At 31.8% G+C, this 14,130-nt stretch overlaps 1 protein-coding gene across 1 annotated transcript; it reads right to left on the bottom strand.

Annotated features, from left to right (window-relative positions):
• Positions 1 to 8,893: 8,893 nt before the first annotated feature.
• On the bottom strand, positions 8,894 to 14,130 carry LOC132559856 (uncharacterized). Its single transcript, XM_060224487.1, has 6 exons — positions 14,079 to 14,130; positions 13,317 to 13,521; positions 13,057 to 13,125; positions 11,754 to 11,885; positions 10,813 to 10,926; positions 8,894 to 8,942 (listed from the first exon to the last, which is right to left on the bottom strand). Exons 1-6 carry the CDS (start codon positions 14,128 to 14,130, stop codon positions 8,894 to 8,896), a joined length of 621 nt encoding a protein of 206 aa, XP_060080470.1.

Below are 14,130 nucleotides of genomic sequence, written 5' to 3'. Positions count from 1 at the left end.
GTATCAGATCTACTGTATATGACGTCATTCTTTAGTATCAGATCTACTGTATATGACGTCATTCTTTAGTATCAGATCTACTGTATATGACGGAATTCTTTAGTATCAGATCTACTGTATATGACGTCATTCTTTAGTATCAGTTCTACTGTATATGACGTCATTCTTTAGTATCAGATCTACTGTATATGACGTCATTCTTTAGTATCAGATCTACTGTATATGACGTCATTCTTTAGTATCAGTTCTACTGTATATGACGTTATTCTTTAGTATCAGATCTACTGTATATGACGTCATTCTTGCTTCCATGTATGCATTATGAGTAAGTTCTTCAAAGAAATTCTTTTCTTGTAAAATACATAAGTAGTGTATATTGGTAATATCAAAAGGATACTGTATTTTTTCACTTTTCTCGAGGATGTAACGAAACCGCGAACAAGAGATACATCGAAAATGAAATTGTTAAAGAAATTCGTTGTCTGTTCGATCAATTTATTAAAATACTTTATTTTCTGTGAGTCGTTAAACCGTCGATAACAACACACTCTGTGATATTCATCAAAAACACAATACACTAAAAATAGAAACATCTTACCTGTGTCGTATTATATAACAAAGTAGAGAAAATGTTTCCATCAGAAATCACGTGGTATAAGCATTTGTCACGTGATATAGCATAACTTGGTTAAGATATACGGAGGCACAAAGATGAACTGTACTTGAACTTCCTTGATATTTGTAATATAAATATTCTTCAGTATATTTACATAAGCAGCGAAACGATGACTGATCCTATTTCTCAGCTACAGGTGTTAAAAGTGACACATTTGTTTACAAAAACATCTTAATATAATATAAAAGGTGTTGATATACTATTTATGAAAACATTAATATATATCTCACTGATTTAATGACAAGTAGATAATGAATATTCATTCCCCCGTCAAATAAATCGTACACTTTCCATTTTACTGAATAAAAGAAAAATGTTTCAGAAAGACATATTATCAGTGACGGCTCCAAGCAGGACGAAATATCAGTTAAAATCAGGAATTGGCTCTACTGTTTCTGTAATTATAAGCGTGTCTTTATTTTACAATATAAAATTGCACGCGGAAACAATGTTTTAGAGGGACTATTTTCTCTCATTTTTACAAATGCCAGCAATTTTATCTTTCTGTATATCATTCCAGCAGGGATTTCGTCACAGGAAAATAGGAATAGAGCCATGACAATAGAATCTTAAACAGGTGCGCTTAAACAGGTGCGCTGCTCTTTTGGTATGATTATTCATTTTATCACACATTGGAGTCATGCACTCAGGCTTTTCCTGTGGGCCTCATTCGTAAAGGGACTCATAAAACTTTGGAGCTGTGGAGTCTCGAGAAAATAAAAAAAATACAGATAATTGTGACATTTTTAATTATGTTTTATATTGAAAAAATATAATGATTAGGATTAAGCTGTGTTTTGTTATCTTATATTCTGATTTTTGTGAATCGTGGCTATTGATTCGACCTCTAATGCATAAGAGTAGATATTGTGACCCGGAAGTCCAAAAGCTAGTTAGAAATAACTGGTGGTGAAAACATTTAACAGAAATCAAACAACGATTCTTTGCTGTCTATCTTTAAAACAGATCAAAATGAGATATTTTGAGAGTATTTTTTTCCCGTTATTATTGCCAACAAGTTGAATGTGTGATTAACAACTGTTTGACTCTAACTCAAGACAAAATCGAGTTCAGTACGTGAGTTATTTGGGGGATTTGATATTCATGTAACCTGCTTAAGCAAAGCCTCACAGAAATTAGCCGCAATATAATGATTCCTTCTCGATCACCAATATGTTTTAATTGATTATCGATTAAACCTCATGTCAGAAACGTTAAAGAGATAAAGATGTAGTTTAATTGCATATCTTTGTGTCCTGATACGTTTAAGAGTGACGATTTATGTATTTTTAATCATTTTCTATTAATCTATCTTTTTCCTCGATTTCTATTTTTCCATACCTAGGGTTTTGCTTTTGTAAGTTCAGATCAATAGTAGGTATACAGATTGCGAAAACAACACAAATTTGGATCAGATGTTTTATTGCCACAATTTACAACATACAGCTGTTTCGTCCTTCATTCACTCGCCATTGATGCTACATCGTATAGCTGTTTCGTCCTTCTTGGACTCGTCAGTGATGCTACATCATACAACTGTTTTATCCTTCTAGGACTCGTCAGTGATTCTGCATAATACAGTTATTTCGTTCTTCTAGGACTTGTCAGTGTTGTTACATCATACAGCTGTTTCGTCTTTCTAGGACTCGTTATTGATACTACATCGTACAACTGTTTCGTCCTTCATTCACTTGTCAGTGAATGCTAGGGAGTTAAATGTTAAGCCTAGGAAGAAATATGAAATTCTAGGTAGGCAGGACCGCTTACCTCATACATAAGTAAATTTCCCTATTTTTAAACGATATTTATCTAATTTATTCAGAAGAACGTCAAATACATGTTTATATTAAAAATCATGTCACTACATAATTATTTGGTTGATATTTAAATGTAAAAATGAAACATAGACACATTGATAATATCACGTTTTTATAAATGGTACCTTCAACCTGTTAAAACTGAAGAAAAGATAAAAACTTTCGTAAATAAACATCTAGGTTTGAATCACTGTAACAGTATAAATAAATACAAAAGTTGTTTTTTCTTCTTCGTAATCTGAAAGTTATCAAGTTTCAATTCGCAAAGCAAATAACTTCAAAACATTTCTGTAGTTCACACGTAGCTGTAACCGTGACCTCAAAGTACATGTAACAATGGGAATTCAAATAAAAACATTCTATGAGTGGCAACTCTGTTGCTTTGGTATTTTTGACTTTTTAACGGATTTATCAATGTTAGCCTATACAAAAACTATGTGTATTCATGAGGAGCAGAAAAATAAGAAAATACAAACATTTCTAAAATACCAACATGTCTACATAATCATAATCCAAACTCTAATCCCACAAAACTAGGAAATACCAACATGTCTACATGATCATAATCCAAACTCTAATCCCACAAAACTAGGAAATACCAACATATCTACATAATCATAATCCAAACTCTAATTTAATAAAACTAGGGCAGAAACAACAACAATATCAACATGTCTACATAATCATAATCCAAACTCTAATTTAATAAAACTAGGGCAGAAACAACAAAATACCAACATATCTACATAATCATAATCCAAACTCTAATTTAATAAAACTAGGGCAGAAACAACAACAATATCAACATGTCTACATAATCATAATCCAAACTCTAATTCAATAAAACTAGGGCAGAAACAACAAAATACCAACATGTCTACATAATCATAATCCAAACTCTAATCCCACAAAACTAGGAAATACCAACATGTCTACATGATCATAATCCAAACTCTAATCCCACAAAACTAGGAAATACCAACATGTCTACATGATCATAATCCAAACTCTAATTCAATAAAACTAGGGCAGAAACAACAAAATACCAACATGTCTACATAATCATAATCCAAACTCTAATTCAATAAAACTAGGGCAGAAACAACAAAATACCAACATGTTTACATAATCATAATCCAAAGTATAATTCAATAAAACTAGGGCAGAAACAACAAAATACCAACATGTCTACATAATCATAATCAAAACTCTAATTCAATAAAACTAGGGCAGAAACAACAAAATACCAACATGTCTACATAATCATAATCCAAACTCTAATTCAATAAAACTAGGGCAGAAACAACAAAATACCAACATGTTTACATAATCATAATCCAAAGTATAATTCAATAAAACTAGGAAATACCAACATGTCTACATAATCATAATCCAAACTCTAATTCAATAAAACTAGGAAATACCAACATGTCTACATAATCATAATCCAAACTCTAATCCCACAAAACTAGGAAATACCAACATGTCTACATAATCATAATCCAAACTCTAATCCCACAAAACTAGGAAATACCAACATGTCTACATAATCATAATCCAAACTCTAATCCCACAAAACTAGGAAATACCAACATGTCTACATAATCATAATCCAAACTCTAATCCCACAAAACTAGGAAATACCAACATGTCTACATAATCATAATCCAAACTCTAATCCCACAAAACTAGGAAATACCAACATGTCTACATAATCATAATCCAAACTCTAATTCAATAAAACTAGGAAATACCAACATGTCTACATAATCATAATCCAAACTCTAATTCAATAAAACTAGGGCAGAAACAACAAAATACCAACATGCCTACATAATCATAATCCAAACTCTAATTCAATAAAACTAGGGCAGAAACAACAAAATACCAACATGTCTACATAATCATAATCCAAACTCTAATTTAATAAAACTAGGGCAGAAACAACAAAATACCAACATGTCTACATAATCATAATCCAAACTCTAATTTAATAAAACTAGGGCAGAAACAACAACAATATCAACATGTCTACATAATCATAATCCAAACTCTAATTCAATAAAACTAGGGCAGAAACAACAAAATACCAACATGTCTACATAATCATAATCCAAACTTGAATTCAATAAAACTAGGGCAGAAACAACAAAATACCAACATGTCTACATAATCATAATCCAAACTCTAATTTAATAAAACTAGGGCAGAAACAACAACAATATCAACATGTCTACATAATCATAATCCAAACTCTAATCCCACAAAACTAGGAAATACCAACATGTCTACATAATCATAATCCAAACTCTAATCCCACAAAACTAGGAAATACCAACATATCTACATAATCATAATCCAAACTCTAATTCAATAAAACTAGGGCAGAAACAACAAAATACCAACATGTCAACATAATCATAATCCAAACTCTAATTCAATAAAACTAGGGCAGAAACAACAAAATACCAACATGTCTACATAATCATAATCCAAACTCTAATTTAATAAAACTAGGGCAGAAACAACAACAATATCAACATGTCTACATAATCATAATCCAAACTCTAATCCCACAAAACTAGGAAATACCAACATATCTACATAATCATAATCCAAACTCTAATTCAATAAAACTATGAAATACCAACATGTCAACATAATCATAATCCAAACTCTAATCCCACAAAACTAGGAAATACCAACATGTCTACATAATCATAATCCAAACTCTAATTTAATAAAACTAGGGCAGAAACAACAACAATATCAACATGTCTACATAATCATAATCCAAACTCTAATCCCACAAAACTAGGAAATACCAACATGTCTACATAATCATAATCCAAACTCTAATCCCACAAAACTAGGAAATACCAACATATCTACATAATCATAATCCAAACTCTAATTCAATAAAACTAGGGCAGAAACAACAAAATACCAACATGTCTACATAATCATAATCCAAACTCTAATTCAATAAAACTAGGGCAGAAACAACAAAATACCAACATGCCTACATAATCATAATCCAAACTCTAATTCAATAAAACTAGGGCAGAAACAACAAAATACCAACATGTCTACATAATCATAATCCAAACTCTAATTCAATAAAACTAGGGCAGAAACAACAAAATACCAACATGTCTACATAATCATAATCCAAACTCTAATTCAATAAAACTAGGGCAGAAACAAAAAAATACCAACATGCCTACATAATCATAATCCAAACTCTAATTCAATAAAACTAGGGCAGAAACAACAAAATACCAACATGTCAACATAATCATAATCCAAACTCTAATTCAATAAAACTAGGACAGAAACAACAAAATACCAACATTTCTACATAATCATAATCCAAACTCTAATTCAATAAAACTATGAAATACCAACATGTCAACATAATCATAATCCAAACTCTAATTCAATAAAACTAGGGCAGAAACAACAAAATACCAACATGTCTACATAATCATAATCCAAACTCTAATTCAATAAAACTATGAAATACCAACATGTCAACATAATCATAATCCAAACTCTAATTCAATAAAACTAGGGCAGAAACAACAAAATACCAACATGTCAACATAATCATAATCCAAACTCTAATTCAATAAAACTAGGACAGAAACAACAAAATACCAACATTTCTACATAATTATAATCCAAACTCTAATTCAATAAAACTAGGGCAGAAACAACAAAATACCAACATGTCAACATAATCATAATCCAAACTCTAATTCAATAAAACTAGGGCAGAAACAACAAAATACCAACATGTCTACATAATCATAATCCAAACTCTAATTCAATAAAACTAGGAAATACCAACATTTCTACATAATTATAATCCAAACTCTAATTCAATAAAACTAGGGCAGAAACAACAAAATACCAACATGTCTACATAATCATAATCCAAACTCTAATCCCACAAAACTAGGAAATACCAACATGTCTACATAATTATAATCCAAACTCTAATTCAATAAAACTAGGGCAGAAACAACAAAATACCAACATGTCTACATAATCATAATCCAAACTCTAATCCCACAAAACTAGGAAATACCAACATGTCTACATAATTATAATCCAAACTCTAATTCAATAAAACTAGGTCATAAACAACAAAATACCAACATGTCTACATAATCATAATCCAAACTCTAATCCCACAAAACTAGGAAATACCAACATGTCTACATAATCATAATCCAAACTTGAATTCAATAAAACTAGGGCAGAAACAACAAAATACCAACATGTCTACATAATCATAATCCAAACTCTAATCCCACAAAACTAGGAAATACCAACATGTCTACATAATTATAATCCAAACTCTAATTCAATAAAACTAGGGCAGAAACAACAAAATACCAACATGTCTACATAATCATAATCCAAACTCTAATCCCACAAAACTAGGAAATACCAACATGTCTACATAATCATAATCCAAACTCTAATCCCACAAAACTAGGAAATACCAACATGTCTACATAATCATAATCCAAACTCTAATCCCACAAAACTAGGAAATACCAACATATCTACATAATCATAATCCAAACTCTAATTCAATAAAACTAGGGCAGAAACAACAAAATACCAACATGTCAACATAATCATAATCCAAACTCTAATTCAATAAAACTAGGGCAGAAACAACAAAATACCAACATGTCTACATAATCATAATCCAAACTCTAATTTAATAAAACTAGGGCAGAAACATCAAAAATATCAACATGTCTACATAATCATAATCCAAACTCTAATCCCACAAAACTAGGAAATACCAACATATCTACATAATCATAATCCAAACTCTAATTCAATAAAACTATGAAATACCAACATGTCAACATAATCATAATCCAAACTCTAATCCCAAAAAACTAGGAAATACCAACATGTCTACATAATCATAATCCAAACTCTAATTTAATAAAACTAGGGCAGAAACAACAACAATATCAACATGTCTACATAATCATAATCCAAACTCTAATCCCACAAAACTAGGAAATACCAACATGTCTACATAATCATAATCCAAACTCTAATTCAATAAAACTAGGGCAGAAACAACAAAATACCAACATGTCTACATAATCATAATCCAAACTCTAATCCCACAAAACTAGGAAATACCAACATGTCTACATAATCATAATCCAAACTCTAATCCCATAAAACTAGGAAATACCAACATGTCAACATAATTCATAATCCAAATCTAATCCCAAAAACTAGGAAATACCAACATGTCTACATAATCATAATCCAAACTCTAATCCCAAAAAACTAGGAAATACCAACATGTCTACATAATCATAATCCAAACTCTAATCCCAAAAAACTAGGAAATACCAACATGTCTACATAATCATAATCCAAACTCTAATTTAATAAAACTAGGGCAGAAACAACAACAATATCAACATGTCTACATAATCATAATCCAAACTCTAATCCCACAAAACTAGGAAATACCAACATGTCTACATAATCATAATCCAAACTCTAATCCCACAAAACTAGGAAATACCAACATATCTACATAATCATAATCCAAACTCTAATTCAATAAAACTAGGGCAGAAACAACAAAATACCAACATGTCTACATAATCATAATCCAAACTCTAATTCAATAAAACTAGGGCAGAAACAACAAAATACCAACATGTCTACATAATCATAATCCAAACTCTAATCCCACAAAACTAGGAAATACCAACATGTCTACATAATCATAATCCAAACTCTAATTCAATAAAACAAGGGCAGAAACAACAAAATACCAACATGTCTACATAATCATAATCCAAACTCTAATCCCACAAAATTGGGGCAAAATGTGAACAAAAGGAAGATTTACACGAAGACTCCTGAAGAAGTTCAAGGAAAATAAGACCAGGTATTCCTGAAGAGTTCGCTTCTTCTCTTTCATTAACGATATCCGCCTTGTAAATCTTGGTCAATCCAAGTAAGTAGTGTCACGTTCTCAAATGAGAACAGGGTTTTATACAACAACGGAACATACAGACAAACTAACGAACACCAACCACGTCCAAAAAAATAGATTTAACGCAATCAGGTCTCTAAGTATCAGAGTACATAGATAACACGTGTTTATGCATTATGAATGATAAATTACTTTCTCAAAATCGATATAGATGCATGATTCCGTTTAATTGTTTACACTGTCTTTGATTGAAAGAGACAACAATAACAAATGTTTACATTTTTTGTTTATTTTAATAAGTAATTACTACATTTACAAAAAACACAAAGAAAGTACACGTTTAGACTTCAACCATAAATCTATTTTGTAGTTTTTAAGGATTTCATGTTTAGGGTTTTCCTTTTAATATACTATTTCATCCAGATACTCGAAGGCAGGTACAAACTTGAACCTACAAGAAAATAAGTAATATGACAAGTATTTTCTTAATTTGATGTGTCATCACTATTTCATTCGTGTGTCATGTAGAGTATACACACTCGCAGATTACAGTTCTACATTGCAAAGGAGAATAAAGTTACACAGCAACTATGACATAAAATTAAGTAATTATAGGGAAAACACATTTTCCATAAAACAAATGAGCACGTGGAAAAGTATTATAATTCGTTTCCGTTACATGGTTTTATAAACTCATCATTTTCTCCTTATGATATTCTTGTTTCTGTTTCATCAATTACATCTTTAAACAATAAAACGTCATCCTTTAACAATTACACGTCATCATTGAACAATTACACGTCATCTTTAAATAATAACACGTCATCCTTAAACAATTACACGTCATCCTTAAACAGCCACACGTCATCCTTAAACAATTACACGTCATCATTAAACAATTACACGTCATCCTTAAACAATCACATGTCATCCTTAAACAATTACACGTCATCCTTAAACAGTCACACGTCATCCTTAAACAATTACACGTCATCATTAAACAATTACACGTCATCCTTAAACAGCCACACGTCATCATTAAACAATTACACGTCATCTTTAAACAATTACACGTCATCCTTAAACAGCCACACGTCATCCTTAAACAATTACACGTCATCCTTAAACAGCCACACGTCATCCTTAAACAGTCACACGTCATCCTTAAACAATTACACGTCATCATTAAACAATTACACGTCATCATTAAACAATTACACGTCATCATTAAACAATTACACGTCATCATTAAACAATTACACGTCATCATTAAACAATTACACGTCATCATTAAACAATTACACGTCATCATTGAACAATCACACGTCATCCTTAAACAATTACACGTCATCCTTAAACAGTCACACGTCATCCTTAAACAATTACACATCATCATTAAACAATTACACGTCATCCTTAAACAATTACACGTCATCCTTAAACAATCACACGTCATCCTTAAACAATTACACGTCAACCTTAACAATTACACGTCATCCTTAAACAGTCACACGTCATCCTTAAACAGTCACACGTCATCCTTAAACAATTACACGTCATCCTTAAACAGTCACACGTCATCATTGAACAATCACACGGCATCCTTAAACAATTACACGTCATCATTAAACAATTACACGTCATCCTTAAACAGCCACACGTCATCCTTAAACAGCCACACGTCATCCTTAAACAATCACACGTCATCCTTAAACAATTACACGTCATCCTTAAACAATTACACGTCATCATTAAACAATTACACGTCATCATTAAACAATTACACGTCATCCTTAAACAGCCACACGTCATCCTTAAACAATTACACGTCATCCTTAAACAATCACATGTCATCCTTAAACAATTACACGTCATCATTAAACAATTACACGTCATCATTAAACAATTACACGTCATCATTAAACAATTACACGTCATCCTTAAACAGCCACACGTCATCCTTAAACAATTACACGTCATCCTTAAACAATTACACGTCATCATTAAACAATTACACGTCATCATTAAACAATTACACGTCATCATTAAACAATTACACGTCATCATTAAACAATTACACGTCATCATTAAACAATTACACGTCATCATTAAACAATTTCGTAATCTTCTTAATTCAAAAATTATACGAATATACTAACATCTCGACATGACCTTAACATAAATGAGATAAAACTAGGGCAAAATATCATCAAAACAAAGATTTACGCGGAGATATCTGAAAAAAGTACAAGGAAAACAAGACCAGATGTTCCGGAAGAGTAAGCGTTTGGAAGTTCATTGCAACCTTTCATTCACCATACCTTGGGTTCTTTGGTCGTTTGCCTAGTCCCTTTCCTGGCCTTCTTTCCGGTCTCTTCTCCCCTGGTACTCTTGGAATAAAGTCTTCATTTTTCTGTTTCTGTATCTTTATTAACCTGTGAATGAAATGTACAGTTGAATCACTGAAGTAAGATAGTATCATCATCCTACCATTACGCCATATTAAATCAACCAATCGTTTTAGGTCTTTTTTTATTCATAATTCTTTGTCTCCAGTTGCTTGCTCGTCCGTTAAATGGCCGCAAGGTCCTAACGATGCTCTTCCTTTACACCAACCTTACACATTACGACAGTATTATGATACATCAGACACATCGAACAATACATCAGACACATCGAACAATACATCAGACACATCGAACAATACATCAGACACATCGAACAATACATCAGACACATCGAGCAATACATCAGACACATCGAACAATACATCAGACACATCGAACAATACATCAGACACATCGAGCAATACATCAGACACATCGAACAATACATCAGACACATCGAACAATACATCAGACACATCGAACAATACATCAGACACATCGAACAATACATCAGACACATCGAACAATACATCAGACACATCGAACAATACATCAGACACATCGAGCAATACATCAGACACATCGAGCAATACATCAGACACATCGAACAATACATCAGACACATCGAGCAATACATCAGACACATCGAACAATACATCAGACACATCGAACAATACATCAGACACATCGAACAATACATCAGACACATCGAACAATACATCAGACACATCGAGCAATACATCAGACACATCGAGCAATACATCAGACACATCGAACAAACGTTACAGTTATATATTACCATATAAAGCCTTGACAAGAAAGTTACTTTAAACTTTAAAGATGATTTGTCAAATCAATTAAATATGTTCACGTACATTTGACAGTCGTCAGTGACCGTGTCCACAAAAACGAATGGTCCAAGAGAACGATTAGGTAAAGCTTCACAGGAAACTGGTTCTCCCTCCGTGAGTACAGGTCTGAAGCTGACAACTGGTCTCCTGATAACCCTGATAACAGTAATATCGTCGAAATTTATTTTCGATTTAAACATATTCTAGTGGTATCAAATATACAGGTAGGATTGGGCACAAGTTTTCTAACTTATATTAAGCACTTTCCTAAAAAGTTTGACAAAATACATATTAACAAGACAGGACGACATGTTTAAATACAATTATTATGCGAAGAGAATGAGAGAGAAAGTAAGAGAGAGAGAGAGAGAGAGAGAGAGAGAGAGAGAGAGAGAGAGAGAATTTAATCAATTTATTGTAAATCGGTCTCTCCTACAATGAACAACACTAGTAAAAACACTTTTCAAAACTTGCAAACTTTTCTAGAGTTTGTCACATCTCGTGTTTTTTCACTTTCTTCTGCCATACGGGTGTAATCAATATTGATGTAGGATGTCTATAATTAACTGTACATCGTTATAAACAATATCCTGGATGTGTTTCATGTAATAAGTACTATGTTATGTTTGTAATGTAGTCATTACATTATATGTAATATTTTATATGTAATATTATTATAATAATTGTATATTATTTTAAAATATAATTATCTAAAATTTTATTTTTGAAATTTTGAGTTTAGAAAATGATATACGTAAATTGTGTTGCATTATATCAATTGTCTTTCATCGATACAAGTGAAATGAATTAAAACGTGCATGGCTGAAACAAAGTTCTTCCGATACCAAACAAATTTCCACCAGCAGCAACAATCACCTCTCCATGTCCTAATGTTTGGTTTGTCATTACCAAAATTATCTTAATTCATCTTTGTTTCAGTATTATAGCTCGCCAGACCTATCTTCTGACACACATGTAAGGATGATAATATGATGATATAGAATGAAGGGGAAAAAATTATCAAATATTCAAATATGGCATATTTATAAAATCCTTTATTCGGATGGTTCAAACGTTTGCCTGAAGGAGAAAGAGTTAACTTTTCTCAAAGTAATGCAACGGGCAAATGATTATTCTCTACATTTCATTTTAAATGTATCCAATTTTTTTTTATTCTATTCTCCAAATAAGTGAAAAATAAATATAGTGAAGCATCTATCTGGTAAATCAGTATATAAAAAAGCTCCCCATCCTCGGCCCCATCTTTCTGGATGTTATACCGTAAACCGAGTTAAACGGAGGGGTGAAAATTGGATTCAACACTTACCTGGGTCTGCGTTTGAATTGCTCAATTCTCTTTAATGGGGGTAGAGATAATTTTTCAACTGTAACAACCCTAAAACCAAATAGAATGTATTATCAACTAAAGATTGAAGTTATGAATTAGAAAAAATCATACATTATTACAATATTACAATGTTCTGTTTGTATAGCGAGATATTGTGAAATTTTCTCGCTGATCTTAGAGTTCTATATTAGATATAACATGTGAAATGTTTTATATAGAAATAAAACCTATTTACTTACATTTCACAGCTGTTTTCTATGTACGACACATAAAGCGTCTCATTTTCCAGCTTGTAAGTGTATCTTGGACAAGTGGTCACGTTGTTTAGGTCGTCCATGACAACGTCAGTTACTGTAGCTGGTGACGATCCGGAAGTGACGTCTGTTTGGGAGTTTGTCGTCATTGGAGGAGACGATGTAGTGGCACCATTTGTCGTATGAATGCCTAAAGGTTAAAAATGCAACTTCTACTTACTGTTACTTATGAAAATATCTGAAAAAATTCCAGCTGTTTGAATAAACGATAAAGACAATAGAATTAAATAAATGACAGGTGTACCTGCTGATTTCTTCAATACTTCTATCTATTCACAATTCGTGTCAACAATATAAGGTATAAAACCGTGTCTCTACAGACATAGAAATGTTGTAAGATTTCACAAATAAGAAAATAAATGTGTGAATATTACTGAAGTTGTTTTTTAGAAAGAAAAAAGAAGTGGCTTCTATTCCGTTTGTTGGCTATATTTACATTTACCTGTAAATTGTGTCCCTTCGTATCATCAACTTCCTGTTTCAAATAACATTTTTGTAAATTTCGATTTTTTTTAATGATCCATGGTATTTTTTCAACCAACATTTATCCACATTTGATAATTTTGTTCAATGCGATGCATTTACAAATAAATTCATGATAAAAAGTTTTAACAAAAAAAACTTTTTTTGTTGGCAGAAGTAGTAAGAACTCAAAGAATTTTGAAGAAGTTTAACAAGTGTACTTACATATAGACCCGATAGCCAGGACACAAGCCCCTATGATAAAGAACCTCTCCAT

This window comes from Ylistrum balloti, unplaced genomic scaffold (assembly GCF_031769215.1).
Source record: "Ylistrum balloti isolate Yb309-2 unplaced genomic scaffold, AGI_CSIRO_Ybal_v1 Utg370982, whole genome shotgun sequence".
Classification (NCBI taxonomy): domain Eukaryota; kingdom Metazoa; phylum Mollusca; class Bivalvia; order Pectinida; family Pectinidae; genus Ylistrum; species Ylistrum balloti.
This window is presented reverse-complemented; position numbering and strand designations above follow the sequence as displayed.